The following is a 22,476-nucleotide window of genomic DNA, read 5'->3' as shown; positions in this document are numbered from 1 at the left end:
TTGTGTATTTACAATGGTTGAACTCCCTTTAATGAGTAACCATACAGAATAGACATCATTAGTTTGCAGTAAACAAGCTAAACGTTTTCAGCTCTAATGAGGTCTGGACTATTGTGTGATACAAATTTGCCTTCAAACACAAAGTTCAAAACCAACTGCTCATCTTATCTGACCTAACACAACTACAGCATATCATTCTTTGCTTGTCCTATCTCCAGAAACTCCGTTAGGCAGCTTACTTTACCAGATTTGTTCAGTTTTGTAGAATTGGCATAAAAGTCAATCTTACTATATTCAGTAAATTAAAATAAATTTAGAAATGAAAGCCCCTAAATGTTAGCTGTGTTTAGTAAAATATAGACTTAAGTTTGAGCAGCAGTGTTTACTTTTTTTTCTTCGTTAGAAATAGAACAGGTATTAATAACTAATTAATAACTATATAACTAATTATATAAAATCTGCAAAACTTACAAAAGGGTTTCTACAAGGGGTTATAAAAATTATATGTGTGTGTGTGTGTGTGTGTGTGTGTGTGTGTGTGTGTGTGTGTGTGTATTCTTTGGAAAAATATATACATTTAAGATTACAATTCGAATTAGTTTTTAGCTTTTTGTTTTCTGATGCAGCTAGAAATTGTTTGACCTACTGCTTATTTTCATTGATTGCCAGAAAGTAAGTTTGTTATTTGTAAAAAAAAAAAAAATATTTGTATACAGTACTAAAGAAATAAAATAAAAATAACAATGCTATTCTGTTATTTTACGTTGTACGAGACCGCGCAGGCGCGGAAGTGTTACGTCATTAATCACCATCAGAGCCTCCTCCTGCTCACTTCTGATTGGCTACGATTTCAGATTTCCGCCATATTCAAAGTCAGCCCTGTCCGATCAATACACTCCCCGAAATAACAATTTTTATTAAATTAATTGTGCTACGTTTTGTATGCATAATTTACAGTAGCGCATTCCAGGTCCACATTTTCAAATGGAGGAAACCGACGGATCTCCAGCGCCGATGGCGGAGCAGTTTAACCAAAGACCGAGGAGGAACAAGAGAAGGTCGTCGGTGGCGGATAGCGACGCGTCTCCAGAGCGCGATTTCAAACGGTCAGGGAGATCATATCACACACTTTGTTGCTGTTGTTGTTGGTTATTATTATTATTATTCCAATGCTCGCACTGTTTTGGTCTGCGTATTCCTTTGCCAAATACGCCACTCTCTGCAATCTGGTAATGAAAATGTATTAGTTGAATACATTTAAACAGTTTTATCTATAAATTATAAACCATATCTAATACGTTATTCTGTAACATGCCACTAAATGAGTGAGTATAGGTGTATGATTGTGTTGTGCTTTCAAAAGTGAGAAAGACTTCCACAATACGTCGACTAATGAAAACAAAGCATGACAGCAGGAGAGCGTATTACTGTGATGTTTTATCTCACCACACGATGGCGCTAATGTCTCATAAAACAGCAGCGTTCAAGTCACAACAAATGCTGGGCTCAAGCCTCTAGCCCAACACACCTGTTTTAAATGTACAAGTGATTTATTTGTTTACTCACTAAAGAGTTTTAAATCGGCATTATCACTTAATCAGCTGTGTAATGCAATTGACTGACTTACTAACAACAACAACAACAACAACATTCACATTGTAGTGCTAAAGAGGTTTACAAAGTATATAAGCCAAAGAAGATTTAATAAAAACAACCAAACAAAACCGTTATATAATTATTTGACAATATAAAATAAACAAAAGCATACTGCAAGCATCTTTTTTGTATGCAAAGACATTGATTTTGATCTTCAAATCCTTTCATCTTTTTGATTAAAATGTTAGAAAGAATAAATTAAATTAAAGGGGTCATATGATGCGATTTAAAATTTTCCTTTCTCTTTGGAGTGTTACAAGCTGTTGGTGCATAAAGAAGATCTGTAAAGTAAGTTGCAAAGACTAAAGTATCAAATCCAAAGAGATATTCTTTATCAAAGTTAACACTCGTCTGTGCCCCCCTTAAAATGTCTCGTTCAAACATGCCCCCCATCTCAGACCGAAGAACCTTGTGAAAATCATAGAGGAGAAACAATAATATACAGTATGTGGAAAATAATGTTTTTTAACCTTAAACCGCATAAACACATTTCATTTCACCAAATACACAAAATAATGTTCTTTTTAGCAGCATCATATGACCCCTTTAACATCTGTCAGATCTTGGTGTATAGCCGTTTTACCAATATTAAACAAAGAAGACATCTGATAATGTGTCCAATGCACCACATATAAATAGACTGTGCCACATATATACAAGATATCTCGCATAAACCCTGAGAAAGAAGCCAGAGAGCATCAAGTGCGCTTTTATCACAGGTTGAAATAACAACCGTTTATTTTGGCAGAGGGTCTGGTTTTTTCTCTCTCATGCCAAGCCTTCTGCCTGATTGGAACACCAGGAAATGTGACCCTATTTGCCTCTTATACAACCAGAAAACAACAAAAATGGCATGGAAACTTTTTAACATTTTTTGGAACATTTGAGAGCTACTTGCCACTATGATGCAAAGTCATTGCTATGTGGACACTGTGATATTCTAAACATTTTTAGTGTGTTGCTATGCAGTAACCAGAGTGGTTATTTGGGTGTCGTGACTCGTGGCATGTGCTTGGTTGGGGGTGTCAAAAGAGCCCTTTCCTAGATATTATACAAACTTTTAGGAAGTATAACTGTATAAATCAATTCTTACCCAAGCATCACGCATCATACACATCAAAGGCACAATGTGCACAAAATACACTTTTATTAAATGTCTTGTTTTTGGCCTTGTTTTGTCCAGTAATCCCCAAGGATGTAGTCGACAATAACCCATTTCATTTAATGCGCACTGAAGAACCAGATGTAGTTAAGATAAGAGCACAACGTCACTGCTTTGCGCGTAGCAGGACATTGTAGATGTTTAAGGCAACTGTTATCCAGTTTCAGATGATCTATTCCATGCCATTTTGACACCCAAGCCCTTTACGTGGCCTTCTACAGGTTCGTTATATATGATGTCTCATTTGTCAGTGGAGACCACAACAAAGAGAGCTTTTGAAGCCGTGGTGGAGTGATCTGGATGAGTAAGTGACATATCATTCCTCCAAGGCCTTCTGCTTTGTTTGCTACGTAAAGCATGGTGAAACCAAACCTACTTCGCTTAACCTGATTCCCCTTCAGTGTTTTCCCACCTTAACGTCAGTGGGATTGCGTTCTCAATGACAGAATATTTTTTTTTTAAATAAACCGACATTGAACGTCCCCTTAAAATATTGGTTTGTATGGTACAATGTGACTACTAAGGAAGTCCAAAATTCAGAATATGATACACAAGAAGTGTAGTTGTTTAAATGAATTTCCACACATCAAAATGACTTATGCAACAATGACGTCAACCTACAAACAAAAAGTAGCTGTTTACATGTTCCCACACTCGTATCTGATCAGCTGACACTTAAGGGTAATAACTATAGTGATATTATGTCCTGTGGAGTTCTCAGAACAGGGCAAGCCCCATATTTGGTATATTTGTGCAGTCGGTTACATTGCCCTTGAGAGACTCTGAGGTGTTTGTGTTGATGTAACCATCAAGGTGTGTGTGCTATTGGTCCATATTTGTCATTCCATGTCCAGCGATTCAGACAACACCTCGGCATTCCAGCCAAGTTTCGAAAAGCACTACACACTCATAGGAGAAGCTCCCAAACAGCACACATTTTGAATGTCTCTCTTATCTGATACACCCGTTTAAAGCATTGGAGGCTTTGATATTGAGCTGATGAGGTGAATCAGGTGTGTTTGATGATTATGGAGAATGTGCTACAGAGGGCCTCCAGAAACAGGCTTGGGGAACGCTGCTGTTGGCATTTTACAATATATGGCTATAGGCCATCATGGGTGTGTTTTATTCTGCCCTAGGGTTCTTACCAGAACCATTTCACATTTTTCCCTTTTAAAACCAAACCGAATTGGTTCGCTTGAGGTAATCAAGTATTCAGTCTGCTCAGAATTTCAGTGTAAGCCAAATATCGTAATCAGTCAATATTGCAACCATGTTCAGAAGTAGCTTGGGAATTAAGTGGAATATTGCGTATTAGAATGGCAGGTTGTTGGATTTGATCTCATGTTGATTTTAAGGTCTCTCAACTCAAGTCACACAATTCTCACAGCCCATGTTTCGTTTTACTGTCCACACATGCTATCCAGTCTAAACTGTGTGACAGATCAGAATTAGTATATCTAGTATGCTACCATTTAAAACTTTGAGGTTAGTGATATTTTTAGGTAAAGTATTACTTCTATTCAGCATGAAATTGGTCAAAAGTGCCAGCAGTCAATTATAATGTTATAAAATATTTCGAATGCTGTTGTTTTACACACTTTCCGTATCTTCAAAAATTCAGAGAAAAATAAAGTTTTCTGCATTGATAAGAGATGTTAAGCAAGTTATTTTAAATATTGTATATTACTTTATTATAACTAATATTGCCCCTTGAACATTGATTATGGTTGTTGTAATGCTGTCGTTGGGAGATTTTATATTAAAGAAAGGCTTCTTAAAGTATTTTTTTTAATTATGAATCTCAAAGTTGTGAATTTTAAGGTAATTAATTTAGCTAATATTTGCATGAAAACACAAACAGTGTGTGACAAAAGGTTACATGGTGTTTTATAACGTCACATTTTATCACAGTAAGTTCCCAGTATTGGTGCATTACTCCCAAAATATGCTCTTTTCTATCACTTCAGTACATATTATCTATTGACCTGGTGGTAGCCAAGTCTGTTTTTATCCGTTTAAATTAAAGATGCTGTCTCTACTTTTCTGTGTCTATGGTCTATTCCTCAGCAGGGCAGTGTGGAATGGAGGACACTCCATCGTGGTATTGGCAGCGTCATTTGACCTGCATATTTAGTCCCCTGTTGTCTTTAGCAATCGAGACCACCCACAGTACTCTTTTTCTAGTGGACACTGATATAGATTCTGTACTCTGTTAACACACTTACACCCTCTGTCTGGTCAGATAATATCACACCCAGGATCACCCAGCTTCTCAATGTTCTGCTCATTGCATAATCACATTTCTTACATTGTTCTTAAGAAACAACCTGTACCACATACACCATCAGACATAATTCAAATGTTAAACACACCTTAGTTAAATTAGTCACATTTGAACTAGTGAGAACCAGCTTCTCTCACTTCCCACAAACATTTTTTTTCTCTGTTGAGTTGTTGAACTGTAATTAATTACCTATTTTCTCATATTCCGTACAGACCAAAAGTTTGGACACACCTTCTCATTCAAAGAGTGATTCTCATTCATGACTATGAAAATTGTAGAGTCACACTGAAGGCATCAAGGGCTATTTGACCAAGAAGGAGAGTGATGGGGTGCTGCGCCAGATGACCTGGCCTCCACAGTCACCGGACCTGAACCCAATCGAGATGGTTTAGGGGTGAGCTGGACCGCAGACAGAAGGCAAAAGGGCCAACAAGTGCTAAGCATCTCTCGGGGAACTCCTTCAAGACTGTTGGAAGACCATTTCAGGTGACTACCTCTTGAAGCTCATCAAGAGAATGCCAAGAGTGTGCAAAGCAGTAATCAAAGCAAAAGGTGGCTACTTTGAAGAACCTACAATATGACTTATTTTCAGTTGTTTCACATTTTTTTGTTATGTATATAATTCCATATATAATTCCACATGTGTTAATTAATAGTTTTGATGCCTTCAGTGTGAATCTACAATTTTCATAGTCATGAAAATAAAGAAAACTCTTTGAATGAGAAGGTGTGTCCAAACCTTTGGTCTGTACTGTACATATACACCATTTGCACTCTACTGTCATCTGCACTCAAGTGGCGGAATGATAAACAGACAACTCATGGATAGATATAGAGATGAGGGGATGCCTGCAGAAACCACATCAGACAGAGTAAAAGAAATTAGCATTCTCATGTTCCTACACCCAAGATAGTTGGACACTAGAAAATGAATGGGTGAGCATAAGAGACAATAATAGTTTGATCAGTAGTGTTCATTTGGCAAGTAGCCATATGGTAAGGCAACATATCGTGGAAAATATTTTTCACCATCCTTTTGGCCCTGATTACATCAGTAAACAAAAATTATTTCAGAGTAATTTGAAAGGCAGAAATATTTTCTTTAGAATAACGCTGACGTTGTTCAGGGTAATTGATCATTCTGTTGGAATGTTGCTAAAATTAACAACCCAAAGGCAATACCAAATGACTCCATTATTGATGATTTATTCATAGTTCTGTAAAGTAGCGGATAATAAATGTGAGAATGTTTTTGAAGGCTTTTTATTAAAGTTTTGGTGGGCCGTTCCATTAACCTGGCTGAAAAAAGAAGTGGCTCTTCTGAAAAAGGAACCCTGGGTATCTTTGCAAAAATGACCTCGCTCAGACAGTTGTCACCAGTCCCCAAATAAGGGGCCCGCCAACAATGAGGGGCAGTGCATTTGTGGGTAAAAGAGGATATGATGGAAAGGGCATGTGGCTGAAAGACGGCAGAGTGTCTTGGTGTGAGTTAGAGAGATCGGGGCTAAGTGACACTCTCTCTGTATCGGTTCTGCAGACCATGATGCAGTGTCACAGGAGACAGAGCTACACCAGGCTTGGTGTGTGGTACGTACAGGATGTGTCTTTGCATTTATGGGCTTTTCTTGTGGGCACACTGACATTGTTGGGTTATGGACATAATAATGGATATACAAGATTTGGCTGCATGGTCTACGTCATTAATGCACAACCAGAGGTCTGGGTCTGGTTGGATGCTTTGTATTTGTCTGGTTTTCTGTGTGAAGAGGGAATTAAATGTTTAATTTCAAATGGCTTTAAAAGTATAATTGTTTTGAGAATCTTATCTTGTGTTTTTCTTGCTGTAGGCCGTCTTTGAGACGAAGAAGTTCTTTTACTTTCCTGACACCTGGACCCCAGTGGGACTTCACGCTGGTGAGTAGCTTATGACATCCATATGGCTCAACTCTTTCTCAAGCATTCAAAACACCCAGTAATTCTGTTCCAAGCTCCTTTGCTGTCTACTGTAAACACAGGCAGCTAGCTACTAAGGTAGCATCATAGGTTTAATTGAATAATTAATTTGACAGTTATATCACCTTTTCAAATACTAACTACTAGATAGGATTTTTCTTGATTTGGCCACAGTCTTTGATAATTTTTTTCATAATACGGCTTATTGCAGTTCCTTCTAAGAAGAATAGATGCTGAACAGAATCTTTTTAGGCGAGCCTATTTCACTATACAATTTTCAGTGCCTTAAGGAAATTAGAAATGACTGTTCTATTCACTTTCACATTACCACTCCGTTTCAGTATATTACAGCCTGTAAGTACATAAAGTGGGAACAAAAACATACAACAGGTGACCTTCTGTATTTTAAATGACGTGAATGCTGTAACTCCATTAATGGTGCTACGGTTTACCAGTTTTCATGCCTCAGAAACTTTAATGCTACTACACACATAAGGTCATTTTTGTTCAACCTTCCATATTTTTCCTTCACGCAAGTTAGTGAGTGTACTTTCCCCTTGCCCTTTCCAAACATTTTGGCAGATGTTGTGCCACTCAACCATCATGTTGTTGCCAACTGCTGACATCTCAATCTTCTCATGACATTGCGTGCCTCTGGTTCAGCTGATGGACAAATTGCCACTAATACACTCCCAAGCGTCTCTCTCTTTCCCCTCAAATTTCCACCAAACTATATCCAAAGTCCTCATTCCCACTGAATCAGTTAAGCAGTAAATGCAAACTAGTTTGTGATTGAAAACAGAGAATAGAGCCAGATTAGAGCATTCCAAAGTTTATGAAGGCCTAGCGAAATGCAATCCATCTCTCATCTGTAGGAAAACTGGGGGATAGAAAGACAGACCGCTTTATCTCATGCCAAAGTGTTCCTTTGATATGTAATTTTTTTTTTTCATGAATACATATACATTAGCTCATCTAGTGGGAACATGTGCCTCATTAGGCTTCCAGCTCGAGCGCCATTATCTCACCTTCAAAACCCTGCCTAGGTGAAAGAGTATTCCTCCCTCCTCTTTTTTCTTCTCAAGACTCCTGGAAAATAAAAGCATAGAATCTTTGTCTTTAATGGAAGTAGTTCTTCTGGTTATGGCCGTCTGCATGGCTGCAGGGTGAACAAGGTGGTGCAAAAACAGATGGAATATGCAGGAAGTGGCCTGCAGACCTCTGTCTGGATTTAAATTTGACAGATTGTTATGATGAGGATTTAAAAAAATCTTTCTCAGACATGTTCATACGTCTGGTCTCATTGTCTTCCAGTATGCAAATTTATGTTGCATAATTTAAAGTTCAAGTTATTCAGTTCATAACGAAAAAATTATCTGTTGGTTTGGCATTCATTCAACAAATGTGTGTGTTTTTCTTCTGTAGCATCTAGATTGCTGTTACAATGGGAGTAAAAACTGATTGCAGAAGTCACAGCTTGAGACAACTGAATAGTATACTTACATTTTATATGTAAAAAAAAAAAAAATGCCCATAAGTCTTTTTTGTAAAGGTGTCATGCTTAAGTAGCAGCATTGGTTCTAAGAAAAAAAAAAAAAAAAAAAGTGGAGTGACATTCAGCCAAGTATGGTGATCCATACTCGGAATTCGTGCTCTGCATTTAACCCATCCAAAGTGCAGCCATTTATGCTGCGGTGCACGGGGAGCAGTTGGGGGTTCGGTGTCTTTCTCAACAACACCTCAGTCATGGTACTCTCTAACCACTAGGCCACGACTTCCCTACTTCTACTGGTGGCATCAGTTTGGGATGAAACTACCTGAACAATGGTAGCTTCAGGAGAAACCTGTTTGAAAACAATCATTTTTCCAATTCTGTAGGCTAATTAAAATTCTGACTTTAAAGATTTTCTTTTTCACCTTTGAAACAACTTATCAGGCTGTCTTATTTTTCAGCTCCTTTCTACCAACCACTGTTCACATCCAGTCAGCCTGATGGAAGTCCCATCCTACTTTTCTCTCTAATTGAATATCCAGTTTTACTTGGAAAATGTCACATTACAGAAGTTAAATGGGTTGTAAACCCCATTTCATGTTCCATTTCATTTTTTGCCTTTTTAGACTTTTTCTCCCTCATTGATTGGTATTTAGTGTTCTCTCTCTAACAGATGGGCTTTGTACATATTGATTTTATCCAGGTATTTAAAAAAAAAAACTATGCAAACCACATGTCTTGGCCATCATGTGCACAAACTCTTCATCCTAGCTCTTACTGACCCCTGCAATATGCAGAGTGTGCCAAAAATGTGACTTTGATTGAGCTTGTTTGTAATCATTTCATGCTTTCAGTGCCAGCAGCTGTTTGCTCTCATAAATTCTTTGCAGTAATATCCATTTATGGTTTGTCCACCAGGAACATGCAGTTTGGAGCCAAAATACACGCTTGTCTATCATTTCGACCTTTTCTCTTTGTTGCTCTGTTTTTTTCTTCTTATTGTGAAGCTTTAGTTTAGTTTTAGAGTCTTTTTTTATGCTTTCCAATGTTGACCTAATTTTGAATTTTACATGAATTTTACATTTACATTACTTTTTAAATAAATACACTAGCAGTATCGTTGCCACTTGTAAACTTACAGACTATTAGCTTTTCTACTTTCTCAGAAAACACAAAAGCAGCTGCTTATCTGTGTTATCTAATTAAAATGTTCAAAACCAAACACCATAAGTAACCTGTGATTCACTCAGTAGCTCAGCTTACTCTCAACTAAAACCCTCCAGTTAGGATTTTGATTAGTTCTCCCTGTTGTCTCTGAATGAGGATTTGCTAAATGATAGCTTTTCATTTTTTGTTTCAGTGTGTTTGCCAACTTGTTCGCCATCAATGGTTCTGATGTTAAATTAGCCTAATCTACTCATTGCTTCAATGAAACTCGAGGTGAGCTGGCTATAGGGTGTTTGGTTTTGATCACATGACTTAACAAATGCTTTCACCCTTTAAGAAAAAAAAGAGCTCATCAAGACATTACTTATGTTAGCAGCAGCGACGTTAAGAATAGGGGCTTTTCAATTTATACCTGTCTCATAATAAAACCTTAATTGACTTACAAACTAGCCCCGTTTGGTAAGTGTTGAAATGTAGATTATGGGCACATTTGTGTTAAAACTACCACCAGTTTTTCAATACGTAGCCTCACTCTGGATGAATAGATTTACTAACATTCAAATACCTCCTACTTGTGGGTTTAATAATTAATATTTTGTCCATTGCTTATATACATACATAATTATTATTGAATAAAATACAAAATGTTGTTTCATCATAATGCAAAAAATAAAAAGGGCAGATCCATGTGGATTTAGTTATAAGGATGGGCAGATGTCTTCTTGGGAGGTTCATTAAACTATAACTCAGCCACCAACTAAACTGTCTTTAAATGTCCTGTGTTGGAAGGTTTCGTAAAGTGGTTTTGGGAAAAGTCTAATAAAAAGAAAATCTGCCAATAACAGAGACCCTAAGGGCTCTCGATGGCCAACGCAGTGCTGCAAAAAAAGTTAATAACCCCCTCACACCCTGCACACACTCCACAGGTAGAATTTTCACTAGCCAGATGCCCCACCAGCCCCGACTCACACACACACACACACACACACACACACACACAGGTGCTAAAATGCCTTGGGGATAATGATGTCCTTCCTGGGTCTAACTGGACCTTCTTAGGAGTCATTGTAACCCGTAATACTTACTCTTGAGGTAGCACTTTGCATATTCTTCAGGAAACTAAAGGAAAAGTGTTGACAAAAGAATGTCTTCCTTGGTTCCTCTCTCAAAGCCAGAACGTTTTTACAGTTTTGTAAGTGTCGTCCTTTTAGTTTAGATGTGTATCATGCTTCAGATTCTTAAAGGTTGTTTTCCTTTTTGCAGAAACGCAAGCGTAGAGAGAAGGACGATGTGGACACTGTCAGTCTGTGCAGCTTTGACTTCAAGGTAAGAAAACCAGCAAAAAAAAAAACAAAAAAACTGATTTATCGAAATACACAAATCAAGAGGTCTTGCTTTTTAAATTACTCCCTGAAGTCAGTCTGTCCACAACATGCTTCAAAACAACATCAAAGTCTCATTATAACAACATCAAGAAGAAAAAAAAAGCCCCCCTCTGCCATATTTGTCAGTTAAATCAAAGCCATTTTGCACAAGAATCCTAGATAAAATCACTTGTTTGTGGCAGAAATCAAAGCCTTTTAACCTTAAACTGGAGGAATTTAATCTTAGAAAATCTTTCCACTGATAATCTTAAAGGTCATTTCCATGATAACTGTCCGTAATTATCCTCATTTCAGTGAGGGCTTAATTAAGACGCACTGCTGTGTAAACTTACAAGATGTGTAATTGGACTCCGCACTGATCTTGACTCCTCTCTAATTTTTTTTTTTTACTTTTCTCCTTCTGAAAGAGAACAGTTGACTTATTAATAATCATCCATAGCAACCCAGTGTTTTTTACGGTTTAGTAAGAAGTCGCGCCGAGCACACCCAGATCCTCTTTACTTTGACAGACAGGAGAACAATATAACTAAGATGACTTTCATCAGTCTTGCGCATATGAGATGACCGAACTCTGATTCAACAGAGCCTACATGCCTTAAGGAATGGAAAAAAAGCTGGTGAAGGTTATTGCACAAAAACATCTCATAACAAAATGCCCAACACTGTCAAATCTATTATTTTTAGTATAGTATTGCTAGAGTAGGAGATTATAAATCATAGATCCAGTAAAGAAAAGTCATGCAGTTTTGAAATGATTTGAGGGATAAGGCCTCACTGCCTTCACTTCACATCTTTGAAATGTTTCAGTCACTTGTTCATTCTGACCCAAACTATTCTAGAGTGAAACTTGTTGTGCATTAAACTAAAGTTCCCAACCCCCTTTCCCGCAGCACACCTTTGAGAAGGGAGGAGGTGGGGGTTTTGTACAATCACCGGAAGACACCCTTTTTATTTTCCTCCGTTCTCCCCTCAGGGCCTTGTTCTGATGAATTTACATTGTCATCCTGAGACTGTCAAATTGAGATTTGCTAAATACATACTCATCTGATTCTGCTTAATGCAACTACCAAATTTGCACAATGTACAAAAGTATGCACAAGTATCTCAAGTGTTGTCTTTAAATGGTCACAGTAGAAGTTCTTACTCTGTGACTAATTTAACTTGTGTAGCTTAAAGTCTGATCTGATTCAGATCAGATTGCGATGTATTGTTTAAGTCAGTGAGAATGAGGAGGAAAGAGTCTGTACGCGTGTTTGGGATGTGTCCTGACTCTGTTGTGTGTCTGGACTGAGGGGTGTGTTATTAGTTACTTGCTCTGTTTGGTGGCAACCACCTCTGTTGAGGCTGCATTGACTCAATTGGAGTAAAATATACTTGAAATCAAGTTGGACTGGTGCTTTCTATAGCTTCAGAAAGGATGCAAAAACACCATAAAAGTGTCTTGTGTGTTTTTTTTTTTGTGCTATAGTCAAAGTCTTCAGAAGCCACAGAGTCTGCCAATTTCTTCAAAATGTTTTATTTTTGTTCCACTGAAGAAATTCATACAGGTTGGAATCTCACGATGGTGTGGAATATAATGGGTTACCATATTTACATTTTGTATGCATCATGGAGGATCGTATCATGGAAGGAAAAAGGCATATAAGATCCCAAACAGAATATGAATACATGAATGGGAGGTGGGCCTTGAAGTATAGATGGCAATTGATAGAGTGATTCCAGAGAAAAAGAATTTGTGTTGCGGTGTTGATGTCCACCTACACATTTAGACATCACACACCTACAGCCTATCCCCAGTACGGGCTTGTCTTTGACCACACCTTTGTTACAGTAGATGCGATTTCCTCCAACAATGAGAAGAAACCGAAAGCTTTCAAAGACTCGGACAGAAGAGGTTTTATCATAAGATGTTCTTTATGTTGCTAATCAAAGTCTGTACAAGTATAGATAATGCATCCTGGAACATCCAGGCACAAAGAAATACAATTTGAAATTCCATCACAGTCACCTGAACCGCAGTACTATTGAATTATCCACTAGGGGTCAGCACTACGATCCACTGCACACCTTTCTGCTCACTGCCTATTCAACAAAGGTTTATCAGATCATAGCAAGTTAGCTCACATTTTCCCATTAGGCAAGCTCACACACAGCCCGCATGAAGTGAGTCACTCTTGTGTGCTGGGGTTTAGCACTAAAATAGGAGTGTTGTGTTTCTGCTTCACACCCAGATGTCCAGCTGTCATGTGTGTCGAGGTGTTAGCCCGCAGGGGTGCAGGCTGAGCCAAGCTCTCATGCAATATGACTACCACACCTCTCGTCAAAACACACCGAGAACAGTATGAAAGTGTCTCCCCATGGGATGACCAATGAAGGAGCCCACACTGATAGCCCTCTATTTGATTTTAAGCCATACATATTCTTTTTTTTTTCATGTGCTGAGCAGTAACATGATTTAAGCCATTAAATGCTGCTAAATCAGTTATCACCAACATCTAATATACTTATAACAAAGATGGGTCAGAAAGTATTATAAAAATCTTGTATTCTTTTGTTTAATTTCTGTTTAATATTTATTCTAAATTACAATACACATTTTACTCTTGAATAATAATAAAAAATATTTGAATAAAAAAAGTAGAGATATAAATAGTATATAAAAATGTTTTAAGCTAATTTCACTTGTTTAGTAAAGCCACTTGTAGATTCTACAATTAATGACAGTGACATTGGTTAATGTGCCATATATTATTATGGTTTCCAAAGTTCACATTGTAACTTCACAAGTGTATATTTATCTGATTTTGTCAGTCAACTAATTTATTTTGCGCTTTCCGTTTCTTAATTTATAAGAGGATGCAAATGCTTTTCTGAGGAACTAAGAAGGATTGACAAAGGCATGGTTTACTTTAAAACGAAAACCTTGTAATTCCCTCACCCTCATGTTGTTTCAAACCCGTATGATTTTTTTTCTTATTCTGTGGAACACGAAGAAAGATGTTTTGAAGGGTGTAGGTGGTTTTGGTTTTAGTTGGTTTTCAGTACACTTACAATTCAATTAGTTAGTTGGAGAAACACACACTATGAAAATACACTGATTAGTTGTGAAAAAAGGGAGTGTAATTTATTGAATAATATAATAACATAACATGTAAAATGAACAAAGCCTCATTAGCAAATAACCCTGCTTCCGTTTGACCCATCCACTGAGCACTGGAAGGTGTCCTGATCCAAACACACTAATGCTTGTCCTGTTTCACACACTTTTATTGACACAGCAGGGTGAGCTTAGAGTCTGCACATCGTTCATCTCCATTTGCTTAGAAAGCATCCCAACGCTTTCACACTTTTTAACACAAATCTCTCTTAAAACGTGCCATCACATGCTAGTCCATTTGCACAGCTGAAGTTAATACTTCTGCTAAAAGTGTGGGAAAGTAGCAGTAAAAGATTTGGGTCTGTTGTGAACTTGTTCTAGTGGATTTTTGGTCACCCAAATGTGGAGGTCAATGGCTGTGCAGTTTTGTGTACGCTGAGAAAAGCAGCTTTTGTTAAGAGGGATTTATGGCATGGTCTGGGTAAGTTTCTGGTTCGGACCAGTGAAACCTTTTGATATACAACCCCCCCCCCCCACCGATGAGTGTGTGATAACGACCCAGTTCTTCATTAGACAGATCTCGCTTTCACTCACCACAAAGCTAGACTGTTTTGCATTTTATCTTAAAACCTTTACTGCAAACTAAGGAATATGGGAGGTTTGGTTGGTTAGTTTGTTTAAGGTCCAAAATTACTTTAATTATGGTTTAAAAATCAGTTTTTAAGACCGAAAAAAAAGTTTATAAAAATGAAAAGGATTATCAAGTAAACAAGTTTTTACTAAATGTTTATAAGCTCTCCTGCTTTGTGGACCATAAAATGTTTTGCTAATACATTTCTGATTCGGTAATATCTAGTAGACTGAATCTTTGTTGATCCCCTCCTCCGCCTTCTTGCCATTGGTGAGTTTACATCCTGACTCCACCCCATTGAAACTCTTTGTATATGAGCACTCCCTACCGTTCAAATCCCTAGGACAAAGTTAGAGATTGTTAAGAGTACACACACCGAGAGTGTGTTTAGAAGTTAGAAAGCTCCGCTCAGGCGGACAGGCAGAAGTTAGGGGGACGGTGAGGTTTTTAGACCCCTTATGTTACATCACATATTTATTTATTTAAGAATCACTTGTGGATTATTGCCGACTCTTGGAAATAACAGAAACCAACCAGTGGATTTTATTGAAAGAAATGGTGGCTTACGATGAACCCTGTGTGGTACCTATCAAACGGACTTTACAGAAGATAGACTACCAAAACCAGACTTGCAAAGAACTAGAGGTGAGACCCAAAGGCAATTAATCTCAAATTCTGTCCTTTTGTTTCTTTTCCTCCATGATTAAAACATGTTTGAGTTTCTTTACTTTTTTATCAGCCAAGTCAGAACCTTGCCCTGTTGTTATCTGGTACACACACTTGCCTTTTAAGGTGTAAGAACTGCAGGTGAGTTTCTCAAGGATATGAGACTTGAGTGAGTGATCGGCAAATCAACAAGGCTAAAGGTCTCCTCAGCTAGTCATTGAGTTACTGGTTAACACCTTAACTCGTCATTGTGTTGGCTAAATGTGCTTACAGGAAGTTTAAAGCCTGTGTGTTTGGCTGTACACCTGAGCAGAAATTTTGCAGGTATATTAATGGTTTGAGGAGCCACTCAAGTTTTTTGAAGGTGTTAGAGCATGCAGAGATAAAGAACATTCCAGCTGTCTGAAAGCAATCACAGCCCATAGCCCAGGTGTGCTTGAACCCTGATCTGAGTATTTAGAAATGCATTTAAGACCCAGGAAAAAGGCTATTATCTCGCTTCTTTTCAGCAGGCTGCTATTCCTATTTGCTGATTCGGAAGTGGCCACAGAAATGGTTTAGTTGTCGGGAAAGCTAAAGCAGAAGTAGCAAATTATGAATGAATCAGGATATTTTAAGGAAGTTGTTGTTCAAGGCTGAGGGACATTAACTAGAGCTTGGTTCCCCTCATTAATTCTTTATCACAAATTGTTTGTTTGCCAGGTAATTATTTTCATGGCAAAATACCATAGACTTTTTCAAAGCTTATAATAACAATAGACTAGCTGTACCCTTAAACAAATCTTTTGCAGTTTTAGAAGAAAAAATGTATACATTTCCCTTTACTTTTGGGGGATATTCCCAATGGAACCTTTAGCCAACTTCTAGTGCCAACCCCCCAATGTATAGCTAAGCAAACACACTCACAGATTACTTAACAGCAGTAGTCTAAATACTGGTTCCTGTGGGGGAGTCTTCCCCCTGCTAAGTTCTCCCAATACGACTCTCCCGGGGGGTCCCTAAGAGTCAACACAGCCAGAAATAGCCACACTATCAGACTGTCTGCCTACATGTTGCTCTTTCCACTAAATAATCTAGAATAATTCTAAAAAAAGATTTATTATTGCAGGGTTTCCCTAAACAGCAGAAAGAGTGCAATATGCAGCAGCAGCACTGCGATTATTTGCTTAGAGTCAGTGATGGCTCACACAGGTATTGTGGTACTCATTTAAATTCAGTTTTGAGCCAGACTGCTTCCTCTGCGGTCAGTCTCCCCAACATCTTGTGTTTTTGGCCACCGGTGGAGAAGGTTCATTAGTGGTCTTCATATTTACTTGCATGATATGTTACAGCAGAGGAAATGCAGGCAGGCGGATCTGGGTGGCCAAGTCCAGTTGTGCTTGGGCCACAGTTGCAGTTCCTGCTAAAATAATCGTAGATCTGCTCGGCAGCTGTCTCTGCTTGTCTAAGGAATGGTTTCTTGGTTTCATTTTGCCTAGATGAGAACAACACATCCTTTTTTTTTATGTATTTTCAGCAGTTGGAAAACCATCCAGCACTGGAAAATCAATTGAAATGTGCATTTTTAAAAAGTGCAAGCACATAGTGCTTTTTGTCCTCGTTGTTTGCAAAATGCAAACACTTTTTTTGTTCTTTTTTTTTCTTTTTGACGACAAAGCTCACATTGTTCCTGGAATGGTAGGAGAATTTTTCAGTCAGATCCCTAGAGTGTAGGATCAATGTCTCAGATCTCCTTTGCTTTGATTTTCCCCCCTTCTCAAGTCTGTTCAAGTTGGCTGGAAGCCCAGTCATTATGGATATTGGGTTTGAGAGTGCTCACCTCCCCCTTTTTCAGGGGCTTCAGGTGTGCCTGTCTCTCACGCAAGGGCTACAGGGCCTGCCTCAACACGAATCCATAATCAGCTCTTAATGGAGGAAAGGAAGGGAGAGTAACAGAGTAGAAGGGAGTAGTGCGCACCCTGTTTAAATCCTGGGTCAAATCTGTAATACACCGTGGTGTTCCATCTGACCCACATAAATACACACAACCAACAGCTCTTAAACTTCTCCTTGAGAGAGCAAATTTGTCTCTGTTAAGTGAACAACCACCCTGATCGGGGGGCCTGTTTGCTATAGTTAGGCTATGTTGTCGAGTGTGTGTGGGTCATCAGTGTGGGACAGCTGACTGAGGTCTCCTACATTCCTGTCATTCCTCTTGAACCTTGAGTCTCCAGGGTTGCAGTCAAAGAGGGGTCTTTGTTTGCATGTGCAGATTATATATATATATATATATATATATATATATATATATATATATATAAAATCTGCCGCTTCCTCCAGAGGCGGGATCTTCCACCTAGCTGTCTGTTACCCAGTAAATACCAATCACCCTGACCTCCGGTTGCCCCCTTCACACCCGCAACAATGGAGAGTGTATCCAGTGACTCATACGATAGCCTCTATTTATGTGATCCAGAAACTTGTTTTGGCAGTTGTGCAGTTAATGTAGCACTAAGGAATCTGTTGTGGTCAGTAGGGGGTGATTAAGTTTTAACGTTTATTTCCATCCTTGTGTTTCATAGGAACCCTGTACTAAGCGTGTGCGGCCTCTCGGCCGAGTGACCTCGCTGGCAAACCTCATCTCTCCCGTGAAGAATGGGGCCGTCCGACGCTTCGGCCAGACCCTCCAGGCCTCATTTCGGGGCGACGGGCGGTCTCCGGGCGTGCCCCAGCAGAAACCCTGTAGCAAGGCCGCGGCTCCCACACCACCCAAGCGACGAAACAGCACGCTCTGGTCCGAGACCCTGGACGTCCATCAGAAAGGAACCTTTTCCACCAAAGAGATTAAAAGACAAGAGGTGAGTACAGATGGAGCTATGGAATCCAGACAGCACAGAGAAACCTAGACTATTAGATCCACTTTCAGTCCCCTGCCAGACGCTACTGAATCAGGCCTATGTGACTTATTAAACCCAAAGGGCCTGGGGCTTGGAAAGCGCCCTGTACTCCTCTCACTCTGTTTTTATTCTACCTCTCTCGGCCTGGCTGTGTTTTTTTGGCGTGTGTTCTTGGCACGCAGAATCGAGCTGAGAGAGTCTGGCTGCATTCTGGCATCTCAGAGTCAGACGTACAGTGCTAACACAGACTGACTGGTCTGACGCACAAAGCCTCCACTTCTCATTCACAACTAGACCTAGTAATCAGACATAACAGCAAACTGTGAGCCCCTCAAATATTTCCCACCAAAGGGAGGAAGCAGACAGATATGTAGGGAGCTTGACTAAAAATACCCAAACAGTTTTCTTGGTAATGAATCTGACTGTTCGTTTTCTGTCTCTCCAGGCTATTTTTGAGCTGTCTCGAGGAGAACAGGACCTGATTGAAGACCTGAAATTAGCCCGAAAGGTTTGTCCATTTCAAATTTTTTAGTTAGAACATTTAAAGCAAACAGACCGAATAAGTTCTTGGCTGTGCTTTCAGAGTCAGATACATTGGCTCACTTTCTTCCTCCATTTATAGCCAAAAATGTCTCTCCATGTAAAATTAGAAGCTGCTATTATTTACTCATCATTTTCTCATTTTGTGTGTCCAGGCGTACCATGACCCAATGCTGAAACTTTCTATCATGTCTGAGGAGGAGCTTACAGCCATCTTTGGAGACTTAGATGCGTATATTCCTCTTCATGAAGGTGAATTTTGTACACAACACCTTAATGTTTTTAATGAATTTGACAAAAAGTAGTGCTAAATCATCCTTTACCCAATCAGATCTTCTAGCTCAGTTGGCGAAGGCTACAGGCCTAGATGGCACAGTGGGAGAGATTGGCAAGATTGTTGGGGATTGGGTAATTATCTATCTCTTGTTTGTCCTTTCATTATTATAAAAGGCACACTAACAGTTAGATTGTTGAGACTAATTCTCGCTTTGCTCCACAGCTGCCAAGGTTAAATGCTTACAGGGCATATTGCAGTAACCAGCTGGCCGCCAAAGCCTTGCTTGACCAGAAGAAACAGGACCCACGGGTTCAGGACTTCCTACAGCGCTGCCTTGAGTCACCTTTCAGCAGGAAACTAGACTTGTGGAGCTTCTTAGACATCCCTCGTTCACGACTGGTCAAATACCCCCTTCTTCTAAAAGAGATTTTAAGACACACACCACCAGATCACCCAGACACCTCAAGCCTTGAGCATGCAGTAAGTTCAGTCACAAATCACAAGTTCACAAATCTAGTAACTGTAGTCTTTCAAATGGAGTCGTTTAGGTGACATTTGATGTTAATGCCGCCTTTGTTCCTCTTCTCCAGATAAGCATCATTCAGGCCGTGTTGGCTGACATAAACATGAAGAAAGGGGAGTCTGAGTGTCAGTACTATATCGATAAGCTGGAGTATTTGGATGACAGACAAAAAGACCCTCGCATAGAGCAGTGCAAGAGCCTGCTTTGCCATGGGGAACTTCGCAACAAAAGTGGCACCGTGAGTCTTTGTCTTCAATACAAACACGCCCATAACAGCCTAAACCACTGGGGGCAAATAGCTTGTCTTTTGTTCACTGGAAATATAAACACAAAAACCACCATATTCCAAATAATTCCGTTAGAGGGAGGAAACTGGCTCCCTTTGTCTCTTAAACCCATGGCACGATGACAAGGGAATCTTGTCACCAGGAGAGAAAATTGTTATTTCTTGTAAATCAGCCCAACGTTGAAACAACACGTCAATAACCAGATCTCTCTTTTTCCCTTTGTCCTCTTTTTAGAAGTTGCATGTGTTTCTCTTCACGGAGGTTCTAGTCTTGACCCGGCCTGTTACGCGGAATGATCGACATTGTTTCCAGGTGTACCGCCAGCCAATCCCAGTGCAGGATCTCGTATTGGAAGACCTGCAGGACGGAGACGTCCGCATGGGAGGCTCATTCCGAGGGGCCTTCAGTAATGCCGATAAAGGTAAGGTTGATGACTCTCAACGTCAAGCTGATCACACATTTTCCTTTGGTCATTTCTTGTTTCCTTTTGCTTATTGGATTATCTCTTTTCCCCCCTTTAGCCAAGAACATCTTCCGGGTACGTTTCCAGGACTCATCTCAGGGCCAGTCCCACACACTGCAGGTCAATGACATCTTCCACAAGCAACAGTGGCTCAACTGCCTCCGCACCGCCATGTTGACCCAGAAAGATTCGCCGCTCCCTGAGAGTGAATCCTTGTCCACCCCTGCCAGTACTGACGTTCGCACCAAACGGCGCTCGTCTTCTGTCTCCGCCATCATCCTTATGGAAGAGACGGATGAGAACTGTCCACGGGCCGCGGCCTCCGCCCCTTCGTCCCCCAGCTCTGAGGAGCCCCCCAGCCCCACGTCCTCTGCAACCTCCACCCTATCCTCATCCTCTTCATCATCTTCAATTTCCGCCCCCTTCCTGTCGCGCAAATCCAAAAAGGACAAGCGTTCAATCTGCTCGTTGGGCAAGAGAAAGGAGACCATGGTGTAAAGACTAAGCTATCCCAGGGTGCACATTGAGTGGCACTGTGTGGAAGACTTGTATTTATGTGTGTGTATGGACTGTGTGTTTCTACAGCAGTGTTTTTGTTACTGTCCACAATGGCAGCTATTATTACCAAATCCCTCCCCCTAAAACCCTCCCAGGTACATGTGGGCCGCACCAGTACCAGAAAGACAGTATTCGTGAGGCGACTGTGTGGATCTCAAGGGATTGAAGATTAAAGACACATCCCGTCTTGTTTATTGTTAGTTTGGTCATGTTTTTGTTTTATTATTTTATTAATATTGATTGTTTTTTGTAATTAAAGTTTTACTTTTTTAAAACTTCTCAATAAGATATTTACTGTAGCTCTTTTTTGTTTTTGTTAAAAGCACTGTGTTTAGCTTTTAGAAGGGAAGAATACCCACTGAGAAAAATATATGAAATATCCAAAGCAATGAATACTTTGTGAAAGTCTGATTCATAGCTGTACTGGAAGGCAAGTCTTACATGTACATTCCCATTAAACAGATGTTTTATCAGCTTCATTTTATATTTAAATCAGAAGGTATCATTTTTATCAAGAAAAAATGCTACGTTTTGTAGCAATTTGATTTCAAACTGTCCAAATGGGAAAAAAAATATTTTGTTAATGCAGAAATCAAATCTGAGCCATAAGTTTTCCACCCCCCAAAATGATGGATGAATATTTAATGTAGCATCTTGCATGGAGCTTTACTTGTTGAGTTGTGCCTGTATTATCATGAGGGCCCAGTGCATGTACATGCTTGTCAAAGAAGAAAGTCATTGTAGAAATGGACTGTCGGATAGAAGAAAAGTTGAATGTTAAAAGAGGGCTTGAGGAATGTTGATGTGAGGTTTAGAAGGAAACTTTGGAATAGAATTGGATACGAATAGATGGACTTGATGATGCGCTACTCGATATTAGCAACTATTCATGGACATTGATTTGCTGTTCATATTTTCGTAGTGTCTTCATGAAGTAGGAAGGTTTGATACACTGGTTTAAAAGCCAAGATGTTGTTTTGAAAAGAAAGATTAAAGTATGTTTAGGAGAATGAACTGTTTAAAGAAGGTTAAAGTATTTTATGACCACTTCAAAATGTCTGTAAAAGTTTGTAAATGAGAAGGGATGTATATTATTGAGAAGGACTATGGTGGCCTGTATGTATAGTATATGGTGTAAAAATCAACTATTAAAAGAACAATAAAGGTCTGTGTAAGATTTGCATCTGACAACAGAGTTCTTTTCTTTCTTCTGATGTGAATTGCTGCTCTACACTACAAAATAAACCCAGTTTTCCATAGGGATGCAAGACATTACAAAACCTAAACTTATTCCACATGCCGATGTGATTATGAGAAAGCTATCTTGAAATTGTTTCCATAAATTCCAGGTAGACAGGCACTCAAAGATACAGACACGAATTCACCCATACACAGGTTAATTGTCAAACTACTTCTGTGTTTTTCTCCACTGACAATGAATCACTCAAAAGCTCTT

General features: G+C 39.3%; 1 protein-coding gene across 2 annotated transcripts; it reads left to right on the top strand.

Moving 5' to 3' along the window:
- The first annotated feature begins 859 nt into the window (after positions 1–859).
- On the top strand, positions 860–22,211 carry LOC132105674 (neuroepithelial cell-transforming gene 1 protein-like). 2 transcript variants are annotated; one of them, XM_059510963.1, is made up of 11 exons: positions 860–1,106; positions 6,953–7,019; positions 10,981–11,043; positions 18,058–18,333; positions 18,818–18,880; positions 19,068–19,164; positions 19,244–19,320; positions 19,412–19,669; positions 19,780–19,950; positions 20,234–20,420; positions 20,521–22,211. In XM_059510963.1, the coding sequence occupies exons 1-11, from the start codon at positions 985–987 to the stop codon at positions 20,958–20,960; spliced, it is 1,821 nt and encodes a 606-aa protein (XP_059366946.1). In that variant the 5' UTR covers positions 860–984; the 3' UTR covers positions 20,961–22,211. The 2 variants fall into 2 exon arrangements, with proteins under 2 accessions (XP_059366946.1, XP_059366947.1); XM_059510964.1 differs by lacking the exons at positions 860–1,106; positions 6,953–7,019; positions 10,981–11,043 and adding an exon at positions 15,169–15,475.
- The last annotated feature ends 265 nt before the right edge of the window (positions 22,212–22,476 follow it).

The sequence above is a fragment of the Carassius carassius genome, chromosome 26 (genome assembly GCF_963082965.1).
Source record: "Carassius carassius chromosome 26, fCarCar2.1, whole genome shotgun sequence".
NCBI lineage: Eukaryota > Metazoa > Chordata > Actinopteri > Cypriniformes > Cyprinidae > Carassius > Carassius carassius.
This window is presented reverse-complemented; position numbering and strand designations above follow the sequence as displayed.